Genomic DNA, 25,838 nt, shown 5'->3' on the forward strand with positions numbered 1-25,838 from the left:
GCAGCTGGTACCCTTAACCACTGAGCCATCTCTTCAGCCCTTCACATTTACTCTAAAAATTATTTTTTTAAAAAAATATGTTTGAGTGTTTTGCCTGCATATATATTCATGTACCATGTGTGTGCCTTGTGCCTGAGGAGGCCAGAAGAGGGCATCAGATCCCCTGGAACTGGAGTTACAGATGGTGTGGACCGCCTTGTGGATGCTGGGAATTGAACCTGGGTCTTCTGGAAGAGCAGTTAGTTTTGTTAACGGCTGAGCCATCGTTCCAGCTCCCACTTCCCACAGTTACTATTGAATAATGGAGTATCATCGTCATTTTTGCAGATAATAAATTCAAGGTCCAGAAACAAAATGGTTTGCCCATACTATTAAGGTCAGAATCAGAACTTAAGAATACAAGTTGAGTATCCCTGGAAATCCGAAACCCAAAATATGTCAAAATCTGCATCTTTTTAAGTGCTAACAAAATACCCTAAGTGGGAAATTCTATAGGTTATAGGTCCCAGACAAAACGTAGGTGTGCCAAAAATATTGTCTGCAATCATCTTCAGGCCTATAACCTGTAGAACTTGTTCTTAGTCTCGGGCCTCATCTCCAATACCTCATTAGATGTGTGCAAGCATTCCCAAATGCTAACCCACACCGGGGTCCACACATTTCGGATTAGGGCTACTCTGCTGTAGTTGTTTCATGGGTCTCATGTCTGACCCTTGATCACCAATACTTATCACTGATACACAGAAAAAACAGGGTTCCAGTTACCCTGGAGGAGAGCTGGGCCACTCTTTTGAAATCCTTTCCTACCTCTTGGGTTAGCGTCATACTAATCTGTGACAAGTGATTTCCCCTTCCCCAGTCCATTCAGGACTCTGGGACTCACAGCCTGTTTCCCCTCGTTTTAGTGGCCCCTCCTCGTGGGCTAAACAGTACATTCCCACACATGGAACAAGAGCCAGCTCTGCTTAGCAAAGGCTGCCTGCCAGTGGGTGCCAGGCACTCTGAGAAGAAAGAATGGCCCAGATTCATCCTTTCCTGAGATGAAGAGGAGGCCAGAATCAGAATTGGCTGCCCTACTTCCAGCTCTCAGGGCTTTCATTTAGATGTCTTTTATGCATTTGGTTCCTATTATAAGGAATCCAGCTTGCTGCTTTTCAAAGGAAGTCGAAGAGGCATTCCCCAACCCACCAGGATCCCTTCCAAGTAGGGCCCAACACAGGCATCCTTGCTGTGCAACAGGAAACACATTTGCTATTCCGAGGAATCCCATAAGGATCAGAGGGCTGAATGCCAAAAGGTGAAGGAACTCACAGTCCTGCTCACCACCAAGCTGTAACTCAAAGCTGACGTTTGGGTGGTGAATTGACTATGAGAACGTGCCTGTTAAGAAATCTATGATCTTCCTGTAATCCCTGTACTTGAGAGGTAGAAGCAGGAAGATCAAGGGTTCGAGGTCATCTTCAGCTACATCAGGGGTTTGAGGCCATTGGGAGCTATGTGAGACCATGTCTCAAAATCAAAGAAACAAAACTGGAATTCTGTGTTCTTCAGCAGCCCGATTAGTAATCTGAGTGTCACTTTACCTGCTTGGAAAAACAGGAATAATAATGTTTCCTCGATGGGCAGTGGTGGCGCACGCCTTTAATCCCAGCACTCGGGAGGCAGAGACAGGCGGATCTCTGTGAGTTCGAGGCCAGCCTGGTCTACAGAGTGAGTTCCAGGACAGGATCCAAAGCTACACAGAGAAACCCTGTCTCGAACCCTCCTCCCCCCAAAAAAAAGAAGAAAAAAGGTTCCCTCTTGCTCCTGGTAGGATTCAAACATCCGTTTACCTGTTTACTCAACAAATGTTTATTTAGAGGAAGTTGGGTATGGTCGGAGAACTGAGACAATCTTGTTAGGGAAAGCATTTTGAAAATGGTGTGGTGCTATAGCATTGGGAGTCCTTCACGGCTTTACTTTAAAAGGCCAATAGGGCTGTGGAGATGGCTCTGTGTGGAAGAGTACTTGAGCTCCTGCAAGCCTGAGGAGTCGAGTTCAAATCCCTAGCATACATCAAAAATCTGGGCATGACTGCCATGTGCCCCAGCATTGTGGGGCAGAGAGGGCAGATCCCGGGAGCCCACTAGCCAGCCAGTCTACCCCAAATAGTGAGCTTCTAGTTCAGTGGGAGACTCTTCTCAAGGCCATAAGGGGGGTAGTGACAGAGGAAGACGCTGATTTCTTTGCCTGACTTCTGCACGAGTAGCATGGGCGCATGTATTTACATATTAACATGCATGAACCATACAACCAGAGAGACAGAAACAGAAAGAGAGAGACAAATGCGCGCGCGCACACACACACACACACACACACACACACACACACACACACACACAGAGAGAGAGAGAGAGAGAGAGAGAGAGAGAGAGAGCACAGCATGGCAGATATTGGTATTGTTAGCCCAATATTCGTGACCTTTCATCCTCCAAGTCAGTGGTTCTCAACCTTCCTAATGCTGTGACCCTTTAATACAGCTCCTCTTGTGGTGGTGACCCCCAACCATAAAATTATTTCATTGCTACTCCATAACTATGATTTTGCTACTATCTTAAATATCTGATATACAGGATATCTGTATATCAGATATCATGGGGATATGTGATCTCCATGAAAGGGTTGTTTGATCCCCAAGTGGTCGCAGCCCACAGGTTGAGAACCCCTGCTCCAGGTGCTTGGGTCTGTGGATGGACCACATTACCAGCTCCAATCAACAAGTTATACCTCGTATTGCCACTAGCCTTCTGTTGAAACCCTCTAAAATTTATGCCAACAGCTTTCATGTGCCACTTTAGGCTAGAACATTGAGTTGTTGGGTTGAGACACTCCAGTGCTCTCTTGTTTCGTTGCTGTGGTCATTTGTAAGCACTCATTGTCCCGTTAGCCCATAGTGAGGAAGACTCTGAGACTTGGCCAACAGGCTATGAATATACTGTATGAGAAAAACAGAACCAAAGTGAAACAAAACACAGAATCAAAAGTCTGCTGCTTTAAGGCGTGGGGCTACCTTGTCATTGCAGCATCCCTTAGCCTGTCCTGACTGAGACAACCGAGGCAGCTCACTGATGAACTCTATTATTGCTAACTGACTTCTGAGGCTACTCTCTTCTCTCTCTTAGTGGTTGGTTAAGTGCAAGGTCATTTCTAAAGATGCACCGGAACACAAACACGGGAATAACCCCTAAAGTCATGCTCAGATACTTTCTCAAACGTTTTACAAGGTAGGTTAACTTATGTAATATTTCAATTCATTATTGGCTATGAAATAGGTATTTCTCAATGTTTAACCTTGTTTAGAAAGAGTCTTTGAAAGAAATAGTTTTCTTCCTTAATTATGTTTGCATTTGACTGGCTTAAAATAGTTCAACTTCCATGATGGCAAAGGTCATGGAAAGCTGGTATCTTCCATCAGCAAACACATTCTCAGCTGGCTGGAAGTCGAGTTCCATAGATGTCCTATCCATTTCCATGGGATCTGTGTTCTGCAGAAGAGGTATAGCTGCAAGTGATCCTGGAAGTCAGCGTGCCAGTCTGATGATAAAAATAACACATGACAAAGAACAGTGTTAGGTGAGGCTTGGGTCGTGGTTGTGCTTCCTTATTAGGCAATATGTGGTTGGTTGAAGCAGAAGTACTTCTGATATTGGTTTAGAGTACAGAATAGTGATGGCAGTGATGTAATGAGAGAGTTGGAATTAAAGGGAGAGGACACCTGAGCTCCCGCTCTCCAGTCCCTCCCTTTTCTCAGACATGGCTGGACTGAACCAGAACCCAGCTCCCTGCATTCCATCTTGCTATACTACACTATAGAGTGTTCCCTAGAGAAATAGAACAAATAGGATGAATTTATATATATACATATATATTCACATATATGATAATATATATATCACATGTCATATATCAAAAGAATTTACTAAACCCACTCTCAGTGCAATAGTAACTATAGTTGTCTCACACCTGAGAGGCTGAGAACCAGGCAGTTGCTCAGACCACAAGGCTGGTGACTTAGCAGTCCCAAATTGGTGCTGAGAACTGGAGAGCCACTGGTCTTCAGCCTATGAAGGAAACCCGGAAATGTGGGTTCAGCTGTCAGTGAAGGAATCAGCAGCAGCAGCAGCAGCAGCACCAGGGTGAATTAACTCGGCAGCAAGAGGGAAGGCCAAGTGGACTGAAGGCAAACACTATGTCTTCTGGCATCCTTTGTATCTGGACTGCCGCCAGAAGGTGCCACCTACATTTGGGGTGGGTCTTCCCACATGGGTTAAGGCAGTCAGGACAATTCTCGAGTTGAAGCTCCCTTACTCAAGTGATTCTAATTTGTAATGAATGGATATTAAAACTAACCACCACTCTGTCAGGAAACAGTTAAAATGATCCCCAGGGCTGGGGAAATGGGCGTGGGCAGGAACAGATACCATGGTTCCACTGCTGGCCTATATCCTGGCTTAACTATGCACCAGTTAATGCGACTGTCCCAGCCTTTCTGTACTTAGGTTTTTTGCGGGGTGTTTACCCACCAACCCCCACAGTTTCCCAGAGTTTTCTTGAGTATGAGCAATCAGGAAATATTAGATAGAAGGATTTAGAATGTGGAGATAAACAGATAGAAAATAAACAATAGCAATCAAGAGGGCCTGGAACCTATTCCTGTCTCTGCCCCAGGGTATTGATAGAGATGCCAAGGGGTGGAGCAAAAGACCTCCCCCCAGCACAGCCATGTGCAGACCATCTCAGACACCTGCACTCAGGCCTGTGGTCCTAATCATCCTCTCTATGCAGACCTGCTGGGTAAAGCCACGAGGAACCTGAAAATGGGCTCCTGCAGTTTTCTTATCTATAAAATGAAATTAGGGACTGGGCATGTAGATCAGCTGGTACAATACTTGCCTCAAATGCCTGAAGACCTGGGTTCAGTCTCAAGCACCACATAAATCTGGAGTGATAGTTTCTGCCTGGAGTCCTAGCACTCTGGAGAAGGAGCCAGGAGGACTGGAAGTTCAAGACCATCCTCAGCTACATGGAGAACTTGAGGCTAGCCTGGGCTTCCTGAGACTCTGTCTTAAAAAAAAAAAAAAAGAAAAGAAAAGAAAAGGAAAAAAAAAAGAAATCAAGGTGGTGGTAGTGAAACTAGTGTCACTTTGTAGGATTCTTGAGAGATGAGAAAATGTACACGAAGAACTTGGAAAGGTTCAGGATAGACAGTAAGCCCCCAGTGAGTACACACATCATCACAGCTCTTGCTGGTACCCAAGGCTTTTCTGCCTTTCTCTCTGTAAGCGAAGAAAGAGGAGGGGCTAGGAGTAGACCAGCACTGCTTCTTTTCACTGTGGTTTGTGGTTTCTTCTGAGCTTTATCCATGCAGCCCCCCTCCTCCTGGTGACAGGGGTGGGGGATGGGAGGGGAAATGCAGGATTTCCGAGTCTTTCGAGTATGAGGCTCTGGTTGAGCAACCTGTCCTGCCTGAGGTTTGCTGGAATGGAGGGCTCGCCACCCCGGCCCCAGGTTCAGAACAGCTTAGTTCAGGGTGAGGGAACCAGGAGCGTGGAAAGCTTGTTTTGGAACAGAACAACTTGGGAAATGGGAGAAAGTTTTTTCCGGGCAGAGAGAGCCATGGTTGGGGGGCACAAGGGCACTGGGTGGGAGCGGGTGATGATGATATGACTTGTGAGCAAGATAAAGTGTGGAACCCTGGAATCTGGCCCCTGGCAGTGGGAACGGGGACATGGGAACTCAAAGGCAGGTGAATTTCCCAACCTGAGTAATAAGGCTGAGCAGACATGGTGGCGTTGTTGAGACAAAGAACTCTGGAAGTGTAGGGATTTGAGTCAGAGCGAGGAGGATGACTCCAACTTGAGCCAAAACTTTATTGAAAAATGGAGGTGGGTGGTACTAACCTCATCCTGGCCTTGCCCATCCCAAGATCCTCAGGGACAGGATAATCATGCCCCTGGCAATTAGGATGTTCTCATTTATGAATTCAGAACTCGTTGTTCCTATTCATTTAGGATTTATCCCTTCAAGAGGACAGGTGACAAGCTGGGCATGGTAGGGCACACTTATAACCCCAGCACTCGGAAGATGGAAGTTGGGAGATCAGGAGTTCAAGGCTAGCCTTGACTACCTAGTGAATTTGAGGCCAGCCTGGGCTATATAAGAAAAAAAAAAGTACAGGAGACAAGATAGCTAAGACGGCTTCATTATTAACTCATCACAGGCCACTGTGTATCGGGCGTGGTTTTAAGATCTGATGATTCAACATTTTATTAACCCAACAAAAATAAAATCCTTCCAGTGGAGGTTACATTCTAGTAAATGCAGATACATAATAAATAAATAATCTATCATTAAAATGCAGTATGCAAATAAACACAGAATAGACCAGTGATCTGAGAGCCATAAAGTGAGAATTGGGAGACAGAAGTGGGGTGGGCTGACCTCCTGAAGGGGAACAAGGGAATGTGACTTTCGCCCAGGATCTTGATAGAAGCAAAGGAATGTTCCACACAAAGAAAATGCTAGAAGCCAAGAGCAATCCATTCAGGGGTAACAGAGTGCAAAAGCCCCGAGGACAGAGTGTGGTTGGAGTGGCTGGGGAAGCTGAGGAGCCCCCCTCCCCCCAAGCTCTTTGCTGGCAGATGGGGTGTGGAAGTTGGGGGTGTGGGGAGAACAGCCGGGGTGAGGTCATGGAGGGCGAAGGTGAAGGACTAGACCCAGGGGCAACCACGCTCTCCGCTCTCTCCACGTTCTTCTGAGGTTATTCCAGGACAGAACCCTCTAGAGAGCACCAGCAGGAGAGGCATGGGGTCAGATGTGCAGGCTACAAGCATTCCTCTGCCTGCCAGGCAGCAAGGGCACTGGAATGGAGCAGGGGTGGGACATCAGGAGGTGGGCTGGAAGCTACTGCTTCATAAGAAAACCCAAGCTGGGCGGTGGTGGCGCACACCTTTAATCCCAGCACTCGGGAGGCAGAGGCAGGTGGATCTCTGTGAGTTCCAGGACAGCCAGGGCTGCATAGTGAGACCCTATCTGGAAAAAAAAATAATAATAAGAAGAAAATCCACCCACTCGCCCACCTTCTGGATGTAAACTGGATCGGATATTGTCAAATGGGAAGTAGAGGAGATGTTCTGGGGTCTTAGTGCTGCCTGATCTCTCCAACTAGGAGTCACACTTAAAAGTTCATAGCTAGGGGGCAGGGAGGTGGCTTAGTTGACTTAGACACCATCCTGTTCTGCATGTGGCCTTTTCATTTAATGTCACAGCCCCAGCATATTCTCTATTGACAGGACCCAAACCACTGACGTGACCTATGGGGCTTTGTATATATGGACCATTGTGTATTTAAGTTGACCCCACTGATGGATATGGAGGAAGTTTCCAAGATTTTTGCTTTCTTAGATTAGAAGGTGATATATATGGCAGATCTGGATGGGAAGATTTGGGTGGGCAGGATGGGATGGGCAGGTCTGAGTGGGGAAGTTTTGGTGGGCATGCTTATAGGGTAAATCCCTGCAAATGGAGTTGGTACATGTATGATTTTTCTTGTTTATCCATCTTACCCACCAGATATGCACATGTCTGCTTCTCACACTTCTGTGACGCAGGCCAAGATCTTTCATTCTCTTAGAAACCAGGACAAAAATGTAGCACAGGTATAATTCTGTGGCATCGAAGACATTTCACTCTATTCCCTTATTTACCTCACAGGATTCTCCCAGGATCTTAGGAGGCAGTGACCATCACCCTCTTTGTATGGGGGAGGAAAGAAACAAAATTGAAATGACCTTCACACATGTGAATGGTTTAGGCAAAACTTAAACTTGCCTTTCTGGTTTAGTTCCCTAGCCCACCTAATTCAGGATTGCCACCCACCCACCCAGAGGCTCAACCTCACTCCCAACTATGGCCCACTGGCTTGAAGACTTCATTTTAACACCATCCTCTGGAGGGATTGCCAAGGGGTGGAGATGCTAGAATCAGGGTGGGTGGGGTAGCATGTGCCCTCCCAAAGCATGTGTCTTAAGCCCAGCTTCTGAAAGGTGCAGGGGCTGATTCTCTCCCAGAGAGGAGGAAGAGACACGTGACAGGAAGGGAATCCAGGCAGGTTGGAGACAGAGGCCTGCAGTAGCAGCTGCAGGGACTTCCGTCTGCTAGCAAGCTTGGCTGGCCTCAGGCTGCAGGCCTCAGGGAGACTGGCTCCAAAGCAAATGCAGGTGAGCAGATCTGGGACACAGTTCCCTGCTTTTCCTCGGTGACACTGCTCAGTAATTCCATCCCTGTGCCTTGAGTGCTCTCGGGGTACTGTGTGTATATGGAGGATGCTGTCATTGCAGGGAAGGGAAGGCAACAGGCCTGTTCCCCGGGTGACCGGAAGAACAGGTTAGTCCTCCACTGTTGTGGGCATCTTTAAGTGGGGCTGTGCCAAGACCTGCCAGCTTCCATCTGTCATACCTCACCCAGTCCTGGGCTCTTATCCATTTGTTTGGAGGGGCTGTGGGACCACAGGCTCTGCTCTACTTGAGTGAAAACCACCCTAACTTTCTAAATGTATTCTTTGTCTGTCTGTCTGTCTATCTTTCTATCTATCTGTCTGTCTGTCTATCTGTCCACCCATCTGTCTGTCTATCCTGTGGCACTGGGGATCTCACCCAATGTTTTGTCCATACTAAGCACTTGTTCTACCACTGAGCCACACTGTAGCTAAAAATATCTCTTAAAAAGAGGACTCCTGGGGCTGGGGATGTGGTCAGTGTTACCTAAGTGACCGACTCCCCAGGGACCCAAGTAAAATGCCTGGTAGGCATGGCAGCCCCAGAAGATGGCGACAGGGGATTCTCAGAGCAAGCCGGCTACCTAGACCAACTGAATCAGCAAGCTCTGGGTTTGATTGAGATATCTTGTCTCCATAGATAAAGTGGAAGAGTGATAAAGGACAACTCCCTTACAATCTTGGGCCTCCACATCAGTCACACAAGTGCACATTGACCCTGACTCACGTGTGCCCACACACATGCAAAAACATATTGTACACACATGCACACCTCATACACACGTGAAAAATGGAAAACCATAAAAGAGGGCTTCTGTGGGGACATGGTGGAGCACGCCTGAAATCACAGCACCAGGAGGGCAGAGGCAGGAGGATCAAGAGTTTGAGATCATCCTGGAATACATACAAAAGAGTCTGTCTGCAGAACCCAGCCAACCAATTAACAAGGGCTCTGACTTTAGCCCCACCCCATGCCACAATCGTGCATCCCTTCCAACCATGCCTTCTCTTCCGACTTTCCATATGTGTGGTCCACTCTGCAGATACCGGACACAGGGGTCAACCTAGAGATACTACGTACTCAAAGAAGCAGCTAGCGTCTTGATAATTTTATGTTGATTAATATTCTTTAATGATCATATTTTGAGTCTATCAGCTAAAGAAACAATATTTAAGTTCGTTGTAGTTGATTTTTCTTTAGCTTTAGAAGTGTAGCAACTGGGAAATGCCTGGTGAGTGGCAGATTGTCTTATTGTATTTCTTTTGCATCCCACTGATCTGGACCATGTATGTGGTAGTTTGAATGTAATTGCCCACCCCCTGTAAACTCAGAGGGAGTGGCACTATTAGGAGGTGTGGCTTTGTTGGAGTGGGTGTGGCCTTGTTGGAGGAAGTGTGTCATTGTAGGGGCAGGCTTTGAGGTTTCCTGTGCTCAGGATACTGCCCAATTTTCAGTCAACTTCCTGTGGCCTGCATATCAAGATGTAGCCAGGACCACATCTGCCTGCATTCGGCCATGCTCCCCGCCATGATGATAATGGGTTGAACCTCTGAAACTATAAGCTGCCAAGAGTTGCTGTGGTCATGGTGTCTCTTCACAGCAATAGAAACCTAACTAAGACAGTGTATATATGTATTTTTTACTTTTCCTTGTTTCTTTATTTGGGACAGGGTCTCATGTAGTCCAGACTGGCCTCTCTCTCACAGCATAGTCAAGGATGGTCTTGAACTTCTGATCCTGCTGAGTTGTGGGATTACAGGCCTGTACTAACATAACATATCCAGTTTATGTCGAACCAGGGATCAAACCCCAGGGCTCTGTGCACGGTACAAAAGGACTCTACCCACTGAGTCACGTGCCCAGTCCTGGACCCTGTGTATTAATCATCAGTCTGTAGCTGTGTCAAATCCTGATTAGAAGGATGAAAAAGTGTACAGCCAAGAAGGAAGAAAGGAAGAGGAGGGAAGGAGGGAGGAAAGAAGTTTCTGTCTCATGAGGCACATGGGAAGAACATGAGCTGTACCCATCTTACGGATGAGTGACTGTGGACGAGTCTCTCTGACTTCTCTGGGCTGTAATTTGAGATGGAATAAGAGCTACCGGCCGGGTGGTGGTGGCGGCGGCGGCGGCGGCGCACGCCTTTAATCCCAGCACTCGGGAGGCAGAGGCAGGCGGATCTCTGTGAGTTCGAGGCCAGCCTGGGCTACAGAGCGAGTTCCAGGACAGGCTCCAAAGCAACACAGAGAAACACTGTCTCGAAAAAAACAAAAAAAGAACAACCGGACAGGACTATCTCAAGTTTTAGGAATCCCCGAAAGCTTCCGTTTCGATGGTGACATAAATGGCTTTCGCAGCCAGCAGTGGTGCTCCTGCCTTTGTGGCAGCCCACGGTGGGCCGCTCAGCAAGACTGTGGGCCCTTGAGGCTGCCCACCGGTGTCACGGGTTTCTGAAAGCATCCCTCCCGTCTCCTGTGTGCCCGCGGAGGTGAGTCCACGGCACCTTCCCGGCGTCATCGTCTCTCCCGTATCTCTCCGCCAGGTTGCAGCTTCTTCATCTGTACTCAGTGTGCTTGCTGGTTGGACTCTTCTCCTTGGTTCCCTGGGGACCTGTCTGGGAGGTTCCGCAGTTCCACTGGGATAACTGCCGGCAAGTCTGGTGGACGAACCTGCTGCTGCTGAATAACTTCGTGTCTGTTCAGAACGCCGTGAGTTCCCAAGAGCCGATTTGCAAAGGGCATATGGGTGGACACAGGGTGTCTCAGTCACATGGTCTGGCCAGTTTCCCAAGGGCCAACCTAAGCCCCATCTCCGTGGGGGTTTTAGGGGTATGGCACCGGCTGGTGTAGGGGTCCTTGTTATAAGTAAGAAAGGGCTGCAGTGGTGTTAATGAGAGTAGACTGTGTGGGTCTCGGGGCAGCTCCCCTCTCCAAATGATCCTGAACCAGTCCACGTCACCACAGCAGAAAGGACAGTTTCTTTGCCTTCACACAGGGGGGCTATGCTGGGGTGAGACATCACAGCAATGCCCCATCCCCACCCCCACTCCACCTTGGTGAACCCTGAATCAATTTCAGGCCCGTCTGGATAGAGCTGGTTCAGAGCTACAGGATCTATGCCTACATAATCCAAATCTTCATAATTATTCCAGTTTGTTTTCTATCGTTGTGATGAAAACACATTGGCCAAAAACAACCTGGGAAGGAAAAAGAGTTTATTTGGCTTAGACATCCTGGGTCACGGTCCCATCACTGAGAGAAATCAGGGCCAGGATCTCAGGGCAGGAACCAAAGCAGAGACTATGGACGCTTGGTTGCTCCCCATTACTTGCTCAGCCTGCTTTCTTATATAACCCAGGACCACCTGCCTAAGGGAGGCACCACCCACAGTGGAGCTGGGCCCTCCCACATCCATCATCAATCACGAAAATGTTTCCCAGGCTAGAGAGATGGTTCAGTGATTAAGAGCACCGGCTGCTCTTCCAGAGGTCCTGAGTTCAATTCCCAGCAGCCACATGGTGACTCACAACCATCTGTAATGGCACCTGATGCTATCATCTAGCATGTAGGTGTCCATGCAGATAGAGTACTCATATGCATAAAATAAATAAATCTAAAAAAAATGTTCCCACAGACATACCTACAGGTCAATATACTGTAGGCATTACCTCAGTTTAAGTTCCCTCTTCCCAGAAGATGCTGCCTTCTATCAAGTTGACAAAACAACAACAATAATAATACACATCTAGCAGGACAATAATGAACTTGGAGTGAAAGAAAATGAGGTAGCTATAACTCGGTCATGTCCTTAAGTCCTCCTGTGGACTGAATGGCAGGTCCCTAATTCTCCCTGTAACCACTCATTCATGAGATGGCTAAGCCCAGTAGTCTTGACAGGGCACCGTCCATGCTGACCTCTTGCAGGTGAGCGCACGTCTGTGATAGGGTCCCAGGAGACAGGTGGGGTATTTTCCTGGATGCAGACTAGCTTGGGCCATTAAAAAATCAGGGGCAAGGACAGGAGCCAGTTGCCTCTTTGAGTGGAAGCCTACCTTAGATTTTTAGAAGCAAGGTGCCATGGCTCTGAAGCCTGACCGTTCATATTTTCTCCATGGCGAAGGTGTCTTTTGTTTTTTTTTTCTTTTTGGTTTTTCGAGGCAGAGTTTCTCTGTGTAGCTTTGTGCCTTTCCTGGAACTCACTTGGTAGCCCAGGCTGGCCTCGAACTCACAGAGATCCGCCTGGCTCTGCCTCCTGAATGTGCTGTGATTAAAGGCGTGTGCCACCACCACCGCCTGGCTTCAAAGTTGTTTTTTTAACTGTGGACAAAGCTTCCCTCTATCCTGAGGAAGTTTGGGCTCCTTTGGGCCCTGGGATCCGAAATGACAGGAAAATTGCCCCTAGGAATTTTCTTATGTGAGATAAAACGTCCACAATGGCTGGCTTCATTTACCGCAAGCATGGAGAGCGGGTGCCCCCCCCCCCCTCGTGGCTTTGGCCAGGCATCCATGTTGGTTCTAGTGGGAACTCTGAGTGTGAGTCAAATATTTGCTTTCAAAAGAACACAATTTCTCCACCTAGAGCTGGGAGTGGGAACCAGGCAAGGGAAAGGACCTCTCTGGCTTCTTGGAATTCCAGTCACACCATAAGGACAGCCACCTCCTGCATTCCTGAATCATGACCCCAGTCCGTTCCCATGGCTGTCCTAGGAGACAAGCTATGTTGGTTTTTAGAAACAAGAGAGAAATGTGTCTGAATCTCCATGAGACCTGTCATCAGGCTTGGTCCAAAGGCTGATTTGAGGAAGGACAGAGGGTATCTAGTTCCTCTTCCCATGGAAGCTGCCCCGCCCACCTGCTCAACAGGCCAAACTGCAGACACTCTACAGCCCCGGTACATGGAAGGGAGGAGTCACATTTACTTCTTCTTTTTTCCCAGTGCCACGGCTGGACTTGGTACCTCGCCAGCGACTTCCAGTTCCACCTCCTGACGCCGCTGATCTTCTTCGTCCGTGGAAAGTGGGTCTGAGATGTCCCTCCCCTCCCCTCCATGAGTCCTTTGGCCTGGACCTCTCAGATATGTTCCAGCCTTGTAGAAAGCAGCTCTTTACAATGTAGGAAATTAACTTTCCAGATCGGGAGGCACCGCTCCCTCTTCCTTCCACATCTTCTGGCAGCCACGTATAAATCAGCATGTTTTCCCAGATTTATCACCGGTGTGTGGAATACCCAGTGCTCAGCATTTTCCATCCCAGCTGTTCACATAAACATATCCACATATTGACACAGCCTGCATACCTGTCAGTGGCAGGATTTATATTCCATTTTTATGGTTGGGTATCTAGATGGTGCCCAATTTTTCATGATTATAAATGGCACTGTGATGACTGCCTTTGAACACTCCACTTTTCCTTGTAGCTCTTTCCATGGGGACATATTTCTATGTAGAATCACCAGGTTAAAGGGTGGCAGGGATTCCTAAGTGTTTGTTACATACTCGCAAATTGCTCCCTGGGAAGAGGGGAGTAATTTACACTGCCCTTAGCCATGCGTCAATGTACCTGCCACCCCACAGCCCATATCTATCACCTTAATTGTGTTAGTTTTAGAAACGCTTTACAGTCTCAGTAATTCGCGGGGAGATTTATAGTGTGCCATTTAAAAAAGAAATTTATTATTCCTCCTTGTTAAAATATGTGTTCAATTTAGGAAACATTAGGATTAAGAGGAAGGAAAATATTTACCCCAGTCCATCACTCATGGCAAACTAGGTTCACTGTCAAGATTCTGGTGCTGTCCTTTTGATTTTTTTTTCCTGCTCAATTTTTTTAAAAGACGAAAGCATGCTCCTCCACAGCTTTTAAAAGTAGTTTTACTATATTATTTCCTGATTGTAAACATAACTGTAATGTCTGCCTAACATTTAATCTCCTGAATGAACCATAATTTACTTGTACCTTCTCCCATTGTTATATCCTTGGATTGTTTCCAATTTTATGCTTTCATAAATAACTTCTCATGAATATTTTCGTGACAACCATTTGTCTCCAACTCCAATGTTTCTTCCGAATGCATATCCTGAGGGGGAAATCAGTGGGTCATAGGGCATGAATGTCTTGAAAGCTCTTGAGTCACAATGGGAAACTGCTTTTAAAAGACGGAGACATGAGTGTCCACATTTCTGTGGCACAGCAAATCCTTACAGTCCCCATCTGCCCAATTCTGTTCCGAGTCACCAGACAGTGCCCCACTTAGAGCCGGTGTCCTCAGGCCTTTTCCTTGCCGCAGAATCCTGCAGTATATGACAGCGGGGACTCCTTCGTGTACAACCCCTGAGAGTGCAGGAATTGATGTGCGTAGCCACCTGTGGAACAGAAGATATTGGGGAAATCTTTTTTTCCTTCATCCCCTTAGACAGTTCTGAGGCATATTACGTAAAGCTGTAGAACATGCTGGAAGAATTGAGTGTTGGTTACCTCAACAGCTTACCTTGTATTGGCTCTCTCTGCCTTCCTGCTTCTCTTCTCCACTCCCATGCGAGCCTCCCACGTCGACTTTGTCTCAGGCTTATGCTGGCGAGGAAAGCTGGGCTCTTTTCCCTGTTCTGTTCTCCCTCCCCTTCCCTGGAGTGGGTGGCTGTGTCCTATCTGTGTCCCATCCTGCCTTGAACAGACCACTCCACTTCTAAGTCAACCACCACTCATGTCCATTTAGTGCTCCGTAGATGACAAGCAATGTTTCCAAGAATGGTCTCCTTTGGAGCCACAGTCCAAGCTTCTGGGCAGGGCAGGCAAGGATGCTCTTCCTATCCCTGTCTAGAAGAGAAACCCAAGTTCAAGGTCCTGTCCACGGTCTCACTGCTGGTCAGTGGTCAAGATCAGGCAGTTCAGGAAGGAACTTCCAGCCAGCCCAGCTTCCTCTGCTCCACTGAAGTCCCCCCTTTCTCCCTTGAAAGCAAGGCCCCAGGGCTCTTGGGATGGTAGCACCTCATTCATGCTATGGGGAAGGCAACTGAAAGGCATTCTCCCCTGCCCTCTCATCTACAGAAATAAACATGTCCTTGTCCTCCTTGGGGCCCTGCTGTTCCTGACATCTTTCGTGACCACTGCTCTGCTCACGTTGGCTTATAAACTCCCAGTGGCGTCCCCATCAGCAGCCAGGTAACACAGTTCCAACCTGGTCCTCTTGGTCCCTTGCGTGACCTCACCAGGGCCAGGGTATCCCAGAGAGGTCTGCGGAGTCATCAGGCTGTTCGTCCTATGCCCATCAACGTATGGGAAAATTGGGTTATACACCTTTGATCCGGAAGAAAGTTCTGAATTTCCCAACCTTTCAGCTTGTAGGTGTGGGTCCTCTAACATGTATTTGACTCAAGGAAATGCTTCTCAGAGGACAGGAGCACCCCCATGTGGCTGAAATGGGATTCTCCCTTAGTGTAGCAAGTATCTTGCTGGATGGGGAAACTGAACCCATGATGAAGTTGGGGTTACCTTTTCAAGGTCATACAGCAGCTAAAGGCTAGCACAGGTGTTATTTGAACTTAGGATCCACCTCTCAAAGCTCCTTTGCCTCCACAATAAGCTACTTCTGATCCTGCCATAGAAGTCCGTGTATAAACAGGAGCTAGACGCTTCTCAATACAGCAGTCAGCACCGCATGCGTGAAAATCAGGCGAGCCATTGGGAAGCTCAGATTCGTCCCAAAGCCACCTGGCTGCAGCCTTTTATTTGCTGACTTCAGACCAGCCACACCTGAGCCCGTGGTTCTGCTGTTCTCTGTCTAGAACGATCTTCCATCAGCGTCTGGGGTCTGTCAAGGTTGCTCCCGTCCGTCTTTCCAGATGTCCATGCAAATGTCATATTTTCCAAAGCAGCCCTTCCTGACCTCCCAATAAAATCATAAGCCTAGCTGGGTGGCGGTGGTGGTGCACGCCTTTAATCCCAGCACCCGGGAGGCAGAGCCAGGGGGATCTCTGTGAGTTCGAGGCCAGCCTGGTCTATAGAGTGAGATCCAGGACAGGAACCAAAACTGCACAGAGAAACCCTGTCTCAAAAAACAAAACAAAACAAACAACCCCAAAAAACCATAAGCCTAGAGGGGCTGGAAAGATAGCTCAGTCAGCGCCTGCAAGCTATCCGAAACTCCTCTGTCTCTGTCTGTCTCTGTCTCTGTCTGTCTCTGTGTCTCTGTCTGTCTCTGTGTCTCTGTCTCTGTCTCTGTGTCTCTGTCTCTGTGTCTCTGTCTCTGTGTCTCTGTCTGTCTGTCTCTCTCTCTCTTACACACACACACACACACACACACACACACACACACACACACACCATGGCCCAGAACTAAATGTAAGTGCAAGTGACTTCACTGCAAGCCTCCTGGGTAGGAGAGCATGTGCCCTCCCTAACACCGTCAGCTTCTGTGGGTGCCCTGGCGGCAGGGGAGGCAGCTTACTTATGTGTAGCCCCGTGGTTCCTACTTCTAGGGGCTTATTAGAGCCCCTTGGGGAGAATTTATTTGTTGGGATTTTTTTTGGTTTTCTATTTTCTTTTTCTTTTTAGTTTCTCACTCTGTAGCTCAGGCTGGCCTCAAACATACTGAGCAATGCAGGCTGGCCTTGAACTCACGATCCTCTTACCTCAGTCTCCTGACTGCTGGGCTGAGGTGTGTACCACCACTGCAGCTTTTAGGTCCAACAGAGGCTTCCAGTCTTAACTTGGACCAATTGTTTAGACTTCCTGGTGCTGGCGCCCAGGGAAATGATGTTTTAAAGAGTTCCTAGTCAGAGCTGGAGAACCACCCACTGATCTTCCAGCAACTTCCTCTCCTCTGATCATCCCTGTGTGGACATTGAGGGGGCCTTAGCTGAGTGCATCTTCCAGCCTCCTTGGGAAACAGTGAAAGCTTCCCATCAGACATTCTCGAGCTTGTCTGTACTTTAGAGTGCCAGGGAACTTAGATAATCCTCAGCCCTGGGTCCCATGTCCAGATTCAGATTTCATAGGTCTTGGTGTCAGCTGGACATCTGTGATGGACACTGTGGGCAGGGCTTTTCAAACTTGAAGGACAATGAGATCACTTGGAGGGTGTGTTACCATGCATGTTCTCTGCCAGCTTCCTCCTCATCAGTGTTCTTGGGGGGAGGCATGAGTGTGGCTTCCTAATAGGTTCTCAGGTTTAACAGGCTGCAGCTGGTAGTGCCAGGGGACGTAACTTGGCAATCACAGCATTGAATAGTGTTCCTCCTCCTCCTCCTCCTCCTCCTCCTCCTCCTCCTCCTCCTCCCCCTCCTCCTCCCCCCTTCTTCTTCTTCTTCTTCTTCTTCTTCTTCTTCTTCTTCTTCTTCTTCTTCTTTTTTGGTTTTTCGAGACAAGGTTTCTCTGTGTAGCTTTGTGACTTTCCTGGAACTCACTTGGTAGTCCAGGCTGGCCTCGAACTCACAGAGATCCGCCGGCCTCTGCCTCCCGAGTGCTGGGATTAAAGGCGTGCACCACTTCTTCTTCTTCTTCTTCTTCTTCTTCTTCTTCTTCTTCTTCTTCTTCTTCTTCTTCTTCTTCTTCTCCTCCTCCTCCTCCTCCTCCTCCTCCTCCTCCTCCTCCTCCCCCCCCTCCTCCTCTTCCTGCTTCCTCTCTTCCTTTCTTTCTTTCTTTCTTTCTTTCTTTCTTTCTTTCTTTCTTTCTTTCTTTCTTTCTTTCTTTCTTTCTTCTTTTGGAAACAGGGTCTGTCAATGCAGCCCCAGCTGTCCTGAAACTAGCTATATAGACCAGGCTGGCTCAGAACTCACAAAGATCTGCCTGTCTCTCCCTCCCAAGTGCTGGGATTAAGTCTTCACCATCACGTCCCAGCTTTCAAATGTCTCCAGCTCGTTTGGAACTCTCCTACTCTCATAGATCCTTCTGGGCACTACATTCACCCCTAGAGGCAGTGGATCAGCCACCACGAAGAAGGATTTAAAACAAATGAAATCATCACATGTCGTTGAGATCTGGGTACGGAGCCCAAGGGAATTTAGAATTTAAACAAGCCAGCTGTGACCCAAGGCCCTAGAGTCTAGGGCCTAGGTGGTCACTGTGTATGGATCATTATTGCATTATTGAGAAATCTGGCTCTAGACTTGTGGATCACCCTAGAGGACGTTCCCTTTTCCTCAACCAGCTCAAAACTGAGCTTCTGCCTTGCTTCTTGTTTGTTTCCAGTGAAAATGAGACTGCGCTGTATTTCTCAGAGTATTACACCAAGCCCTACTGCCGGTGCGGCCCGTTCCTTGTGGGCCTCTTCCTGAGCATGTTCATGCATTCGGACCACCCTACAAGCGTTCTCAAAACTACGGTATGTTGTCCCCTTTCCTCCCCATAAGGGCCTCAGTCTGGCTGGGATTGGCGTGGCCTCTTTCACCTGGCTCTTCCAAGTGGAGGTGGAGCCAGGCTGCTGGATTCATTACTCTGATGCAGTGTGTTGTACATCCCTGCTAAACCGTGAGGAGGACTTTTCTTCCAGCCAGAGTCTAGTCCTCCTTTCTGAGCTAAAGGACCAAGAATCCAATTGCACTATAGGGGCACAATTTTTGCCCCTCTAAGGGCTCTGTATGACCTTCATTGGCCTTGGTTTTGTCATAGACAGTTCAGAAATGAGACTCTGGTCCTTGGGAAAACTTATATGACTGACAGCAACAGGAAGAAATAGAATTTTCAGGGTGTGGCAGCTCATACCTTTAATCCAAGCATTCAGGAGGCAGAGGCAAGTGGATCTCTGTGAGTTAGAGCAAGTTCCAGGACAGCCAAGACTGCACAGAGACACTCTCTTTTGAGAAACCAATCCTCCCCTAATCCCAAAACAAAACAAACAAACAAAACCCCAAAACCAAACCAAACAAACAAACAAACAAAAAAACAAAAAAATTACCCCAACAAACAAGCAAGCAAACAGAAAGATTCATCAGGACAAGTGGCTGTATAGAAGAGTGTATCTTTTACATGTCAGCATTTTGATGTTCTGGAAATGCACTATCTGGCTGTAAAATATAACACAGAGCCATCAAAGAGACCCTTGAACACAGCCCAGGTGACATGAGGCTCCAGGGAGCACAGGGTATTTATTAGCAAAGGGGAGAAGGTAAGACAAAGGGAAGCATTGGGGAACCATGTCAAGGGCAGTGTTGGGGTCGGGAGCATGCAGCTAGAGATACAGACTGAGCTGGAGAAACAAAACTGAATGCTGGGAAGCAGGAGAACTCTGGTTCCCACCAGAGGAAGCCAAGCATGCGGTAGCTGCTGGGGATGAGACAGGTAGGCAAGGAGCGGAGGACAGCATGGGTTCAGCTGTATTTCTTGAGATTGCAGACTTTTTGACATTAAGATTTAGCAAAGGGTGAGGGGCTAAGACTAACTTAGTTCAAACTAAAAGAGTAGGAACTCTCCCCCCCCACCCCCCCGACAGTTTCCTCTCCTTCTCTACAGCCGAGGACAGGTAGTTGAACTCCAAGTAGGTCTCAGAGACAAGAGGGTAGACAAGCTTCTTACTTCAGCTTGGTCATCATGGCAGCTTCCGAGCTAGAGCATAGAGAAGCAAGAGAGCCTTGGAAGATAGGTCTGGGTCTGAAGAGATTAAGACATGTAGCATAAAATCCAGGACTTAAACCAAGCCAGGGGATGGAGGCATCCTTTTGATTAAGGGGCAGAGTGGGACGTGAGGAGCAGAGGGAGTGTTGGAGCGGAAAGTTCTCTTCTAACTGATTCTAAACTGATTATATATTTGTGGGAAATTGTAAAAACAAAACAAAACAGTGAGAGAGACCCTGAACATCCTTCAGGCTATGGATCAGGCACCATGCCAGGGAACCCTGGTACAGGGTGTTTACCCACCAACCCCACAGTCCACAGAGTTTTCTTGAGTGCAAACAGCAGGAAATATTAGATAGAAGGATTTAGATTGCGGAGATAAACAGATAGAAAATAAAGGATAGCCTCGAGAAGGCCTGGAACCTTTTCCAACAGGCCCCAACTGTCTCTGCCCCAGGGTATTTATAGAGATGCCAAGGGGTGGAGCAAAAGACCTCCCCCCAGCACAGCCAAGTGCAGACCATCTCAGACACCTGCACTCAGGCCTATGGTCCTAATCATCCTCTCTATGTGGACCTGCTTGGTAAAGCCCCAAGGAACCTGAAAATGGGCTCTCACACCATGGTATATTATCATCCCCAGGAACTGACATTGCTCAACTCCTGGACCTTAGACTGCTAGTCTCCCCTGTACATTTTTGTGTGTATGTGTGTGTAGTTCTGGAAATTGCTGTCCTGTGTAGAGATTTGTACATGTCACTGCAATCAAGGAGCAGGGCTCTTCTGTCACCATAAGCCCTTGATCCCTCACCCCAATCCTCCCTGCTTGTCTCTGAATAGACTGAGGTGTATTAAAAACTAAATGTGTGAGAATAGCAGAGAGACTATCAGGATGGGAAGGTGTCCAGAGGGAGGGAAGATGGGGTGTGTGTGGATTAGTAGGGAGCAAATTTGATCCAAGCACATTATGTATGTGCATGAAAGTGATCTAATGACAGTTGAACGTGCAGAGTCATTGTGTCACTCAATGGGCTATTATTTTCTACAGTTACTTTTTGGTTTTTGAGATCTGGTCTCCCTGTGTAGCCCAGTTGGCTTTGAACTCACAGTTCTCCTGCCTTGGTCTCCTGAGCAACAGGATTATAGGTATATGCTACCACACCCAGCTCAGCTCATCCCTTTACAGGTACACACTCCCTTCACCGGCATTGTTCCTAACCCCTGCCTACCACTAAGCTGATGTTTTGTCTTAGTGAAATCTGTAGTGATTGAGGTTTACACCCAGAGATCTCAAGTGACAGAAATGGCCCCAAAGAAGCGAGCATATGCAAAAGGATGCAGCGATTCACGAGCTGTGGACTGCCCCTTGTTCCCCTCAGGTGCAGGCCACGCTGGGCTGGACTTTCTCTCTGCTGACCCTGTTTGCAGTTGTCTTGTTGGCATACGTAGTGGATGACACCTCCCCCACCTCTTCCATGGCTGCTGCCGTCTACCAGGCCCTCCATCGGACCCTGTGGGCAGCCGCTGTAGGCTGGGTCATCTTTGCCTGTCAGGAAGGCTATGGAGGTAGGAGGGGGCCACTGGCTCTGCTCTTGGGCTCACACCCTGTTCCAGAGGGTGACAAAGTTAAAAGACAAAAAGACAAAGTGTGCACCCAGAGGTAGGGAGGGATGATTGATACCAACGCAGAAAGAACACTTTGTTTCTATCCTTGGGGTAAATAACGCTCCATCTATTATTTTTTGTGTTGGTTTATGTACCTTATAAGGTAGGTCCTAAAAGAAAGGTTTGGGTTTCCCCATAAAGCTAGATAAGAGGCTAGACAAGAACTCTGAAAAAACAGTGAGAAAATGAGGTAGTATAGTAACAGAGGACTGATCACACCCACCTTAGGCCTCAGTTTCTGTCTGAGGGGAAGAGGTTAAAGAGTCACTAAGACCCCTTCCATAACCACAGGGAATATTTTTGTGCCATTGGCTTTTGCTGGGCAGAGGGGGCAAGCAGATGTCGGGCATATATAGAAAGAAAAGAATTTTCTCCCGATTAGAGAGAGAACCATGTTCAAGACTCCTGGCATTTCCTTCCCCCACGTCTCTATTTGGCCCGAGGTAGGGAAGAGGTAAAGAGGTACCACCGAACACCACTCAGGCACCACCTGGAAAAATCTCTGTTTCCAAACTTCCTTGAATCCTGAAAGCCATGGAGCAGAGCCCAGGGGTGGAGGGGGGTGGGTGGGGAGTGGGCAGGACAGCTGTGTACTCTAGGGACATCATTGGATGAGTTTAGTATTAGCCTCAGCCAACATGGTGGGACCCCGTGGCTTAGAAAACAAGTGGCCCCAACTTGCTGATTGGACACGCATCTTCCAGGCCTCGTGGAAGCAGTCACCAAAGGGACCCCAGGTGTTACCAGGGTTTGGGGGCTGGGCTGAGTGTTTCCAAGTTTAGTCACTGAATTGCATAAATGTGTTCGTATACTTGTTTTGTGCCAGACGATGTTCTATGCATTTGAGGTCCAGCAATAGATAAGAGAGAATTCTTCTCTTGCAAGGCATTGCAGTAGAGTGGGGCAGGGGGCGGCCAGGGGTTGTCTAGAGACACAACAGGGGCCTGCGGGGGCTGGAGAGATGACTCAGCGGTTGAGAGTGCTTGCTGCTGAAGGACCCAGGTTTGGCTCCAGCACTCACGCTGGCCAGCTCACATAACCACTTCTAGCTCTAGCTTTGGGGGATCCAACACCCTCTTCTGGCCTCCAAGAGACACATGCACATGTACACACACACACACACAGTGCACACATATACACACACATACAACATATACACACACACACACACACACACACACACCACCCACCACACATGCACACACGCTCTTTTAAAAAGAGAATACTGCACTGTGTCAGGTAGCACCACAGACGGGCTTGCGACTCTGTGACTCTGTCCCTCTTCCCACCAGGTCTGGTGACTCGTGTGCTTTCTTGCGGCCTCTGGCGTCTCCCGGCTAGCATCAGTTACGCTTGCTACCTCGTCCACCCCATAGTGATCATCCTCTATAACGGACTGCAGGAGACCCTTCTTCACTATACTGACACCAACATGGTGAGCGAGGGCCTGGCCTTGGGTCCTGCCTCAGCTCCACTACTTGCTCTTCTTGAGTAGCAGAGGCAACAGATGGCTTTGTTAGGAGCTGGCTTTTGCTGCTCTTTTCTAGAGTTGCTCTGCTCCAGGATTTAGCTGAAGGAGGGAGGGGAGAGCTTCAGTCCAGGGTAAACTGTCCTGATGTTTGGGGCCGTGTATTCCTGGCTTTGCCTCATGGCATGGGGGCACTGTACTCTCAGAGCCAAACATGGGGGGACCGATGGAGTAAGCTGTCCACTGTGCCCTCTTTGTCCACAGTTCTATCTTTTCTCTGGACACTGTGTGCTGACCTTCCTCTGTGGGCTGGCCCTGACGCTGTTCATCGAGCGGCCATGGCAGGAGCTGAAGTGGGGCCTGTGGGGACCAGTGCCTGCTGGGCCATGAGCGTTCCGACTGAAACACTGGAGAACCGCAGCCCACCTGTGGTCCTTGGAAGGAGCGTGAATCTGATTTTGTGAACATTTACTGTGTACGATGTGTGTAGATAACCTGTGTTCACTATAAAAAGTGCTGTGAGCCACAGAAATATGAAGTAGGAATTCAGTTGATGGTAGCAAAAAGAACTCTTCCAGAGGATAAAGCCAAGACTCAAGGAGTCTTGGTGATACTGCTTTTGTATGTATTAGCTGTCTCCTACAGTGAATTTCTTGTGTGCTATTATAGCTTTTCCATTTGATTGATAATTTATTAGGCACAATTTCCCCTATTGGGGTATTTGGATAAGATTCCCAGGCTTTCGTTCTCCTGTTTATCATTAGACCAAGAAGTTTGCCTTTCTATCATTATCTCCATGAGCAAGTATCTGGCCAGGGCCATCTCCGGACAAAAGCATTTTGTCTGAGACATCTCTCAAACATCCAAGGGCAGACTGCAGATAAGCATTCAGACCACCCGCTAGCCTCCTGAAGTAAGGTAAATATCCACCAAGGCCAGGCGGATGTTAGGTACAAAGCTTTGTTCCTGTGTAAATTAAGCTTAAACCCTCCTTTCTCCCATAGCCCAAGTTCCCCTTTGACAAAAGCCCAGAACAAAAGGGCTTTTACAAACCAGGTACATCAAGCTGTGACACAGGCTGTCCAGCTACTGAGTTCACTTCCCCCATCCTGCCAGAAAACAGCACAGCTGAGATTAGACTGAGACAGGTATGGCTCCAAAGGGGGAAAAAGGCAGTTTTATTTTACTCATGACTTAGTGACCTACAACTCCTAACATTTTAATAACCACTTCTAAGAATATAGTTTGAGCACATAAATTCCCCTTTTTGACCTATTAACTGATTTTAGCCCTTAGTTGACCCCACCTCCTTTAATCACTCCCCTTTTGGGTTGCAAATGATAGCTGACAATTACTACTCTTTGTGTGGATCCTATCATGTCTCTGTTTGACCCTGAAAGAATTCAAGCCATTTGACCTTGCTTCAGCTGGAATATTGCTGATTGCACAGGTATACAACTGTAGACCTCAGAGACTTGGAAAGAGCTGAGATGGAGAACCGAGAGGGGGCAGGACTAAGATGGGAGAACCAAGATAGGACATAAAGAGAACAGCAGAGAAGTGTTGAGAGAATCGGGCAAGAAAGGAGCTAAGTAAGAGAGCAGAAGAGAAGCCGTGTAGAGAGAGAACTGACTCAGAAGAATAACGTGAATGGACTAAAGAGTTTCGTGTACGTGGATTCATTAGAGAATCCCTCGGATTAATTTTTGCCGCTGGTAGCATCTCTTCTGGAACTCTGGGAAAAGACTATAAAGGGCTGGACCCCTACAGTCTTCTATAAAAGCAATTCTATCATCATTTTTTTTGTACTTATACAACAACCTCTCCCTCCCTTCCTTTCCCTTCTCCCTCCCTCCCTCTCTCCCTCCTTCCCTCTCCCTTTCTCTCTTGACTTGGATTTGATTTTCTGTACTGCTGACCATAGTGTTAAAGTATTAAAATGGAGGCCAGGCCCAAACCATAAAAAGCCACACAGTTGGAGTTTTCGTTCTACATGACCTTAGCTTTGCTTGATTTGAAAACCTAAGCAAACCGTAAGTTGAACTACTTCTTATACATTTGCATATTAAAGAAAACAAAACTTAAATGCAACCAATCAGAAGTAGACAAACAACTTACATAACTGGAAACTCTCCAATGGGAGGAGACCAAATAAACAGCTGTGGAACTGTAACCAATCACGTTGGCTTGGCTTCCATGCCGCCCTGATGAGTTCCCATGCAAAGTGCCTGGACCACACTGGGTTTGGAGCTGCCTAGTACCAATTAGTGCTTGCTCAAATATACTCTAAAGCTTTTTTTTTTTTGTGCCTCAGTTTACATTTTAGCATCAGGCAATTACCCAACGTAGTACATGTATCATCATTTAGGTCTTAAAGCTCATGTGGTTTATAATGCTGTTATCCTCACCAAAATTGTTTCATATAGCTTTCTATATGCGTTATTGTAGAAACAACTAGCTTTGTCCACGTATTGTTATGATGCCCGATGGATTTATAACTTTACCTTGAGTCCTTAGGGTGCTGTGACCCACTAGCATTTATGACTCATAAGACTTTGTCAACACAGGCTTTTAAAAGTCATCTTTCCTAAAACACGGTTCCTATTATGAGCTGAATTGTGTACATTCCCCTGTTGAGGTTCTAGTCCCCCATACCTCAAAATGTCGCCTTTTTAGAGAGATTTCCAAGGTACTTATGTTAAATGAGGTCTATGAGGCTTCAGGCCCCAGTTTAATGCCTAGTGTTCTTATAAAAGACACACACAGACAGACACACATACTTACAACACTCACATAAACACACATACACACAGAGGGAAAATGATGTGAAGACACTGCACACACACACA

At 47.6% G+C, this 25,838-nt stretch overlaps 1 protein-coding gene across 1 annotated transcript in view; it reads left to right on the forward strand.

The window, feature by feature from the left end:
• LOC131896189 (O-acyltransferase like protein-like) overlaps window positions 1–23,379 on the forward strand; it is a 49,814-nt gene extending 26,435 nt beyond the window's left edge. Inside the window, exons 8-15 of the mRNA XM_059246779.1 lie at window positions 3,162–3,263; window positions 10,855–11,020; window positions 13,248–13,327; window positions 15,355–15,468; window positions 18,496–18,628; window positions 21,236–21,422; window positions 22,814–22,956; window positions 23,254–23,379. Of these exons, the coding sequence (XP_059102762.1) occupies window positions 3,162–3,263; window positions 10,855–11,020; window positions 13,248–13,327; window positions 15,355–15,468; window positions 18,496–18,628; window positions 21,236–21,422; window positions 22,814–22,956; window positions 23,254–23,379 (1,051 nt within the window). The remainder of the gene's footprint in view (window positions 1–3,161; window positions 3,264–10,854; window positions 11,021–13,247; window positions 13,328–15,354; window positions 15,469–18,495; window positions 18,629–21,235; window positions 21,423–22,813; window positions 22,957–23,253) is intronic.
• Window positions 23,380–25,838: the final 2,459 nt, after the last annotated feature.

This window comes from Peromyscus eremicus, chromosome 19 (genome assembly GCF_949786415.1).
Source record: "Peromyscus eremicus chromosome 19, PerEre_H2_v1, whole genome shotgun sequence".
NCBI lineage: Eukaryota > Metazoa > Chordata > Mammalia > Rodentia > Cricetidae > Peromyscus > Peromyscus eremicus.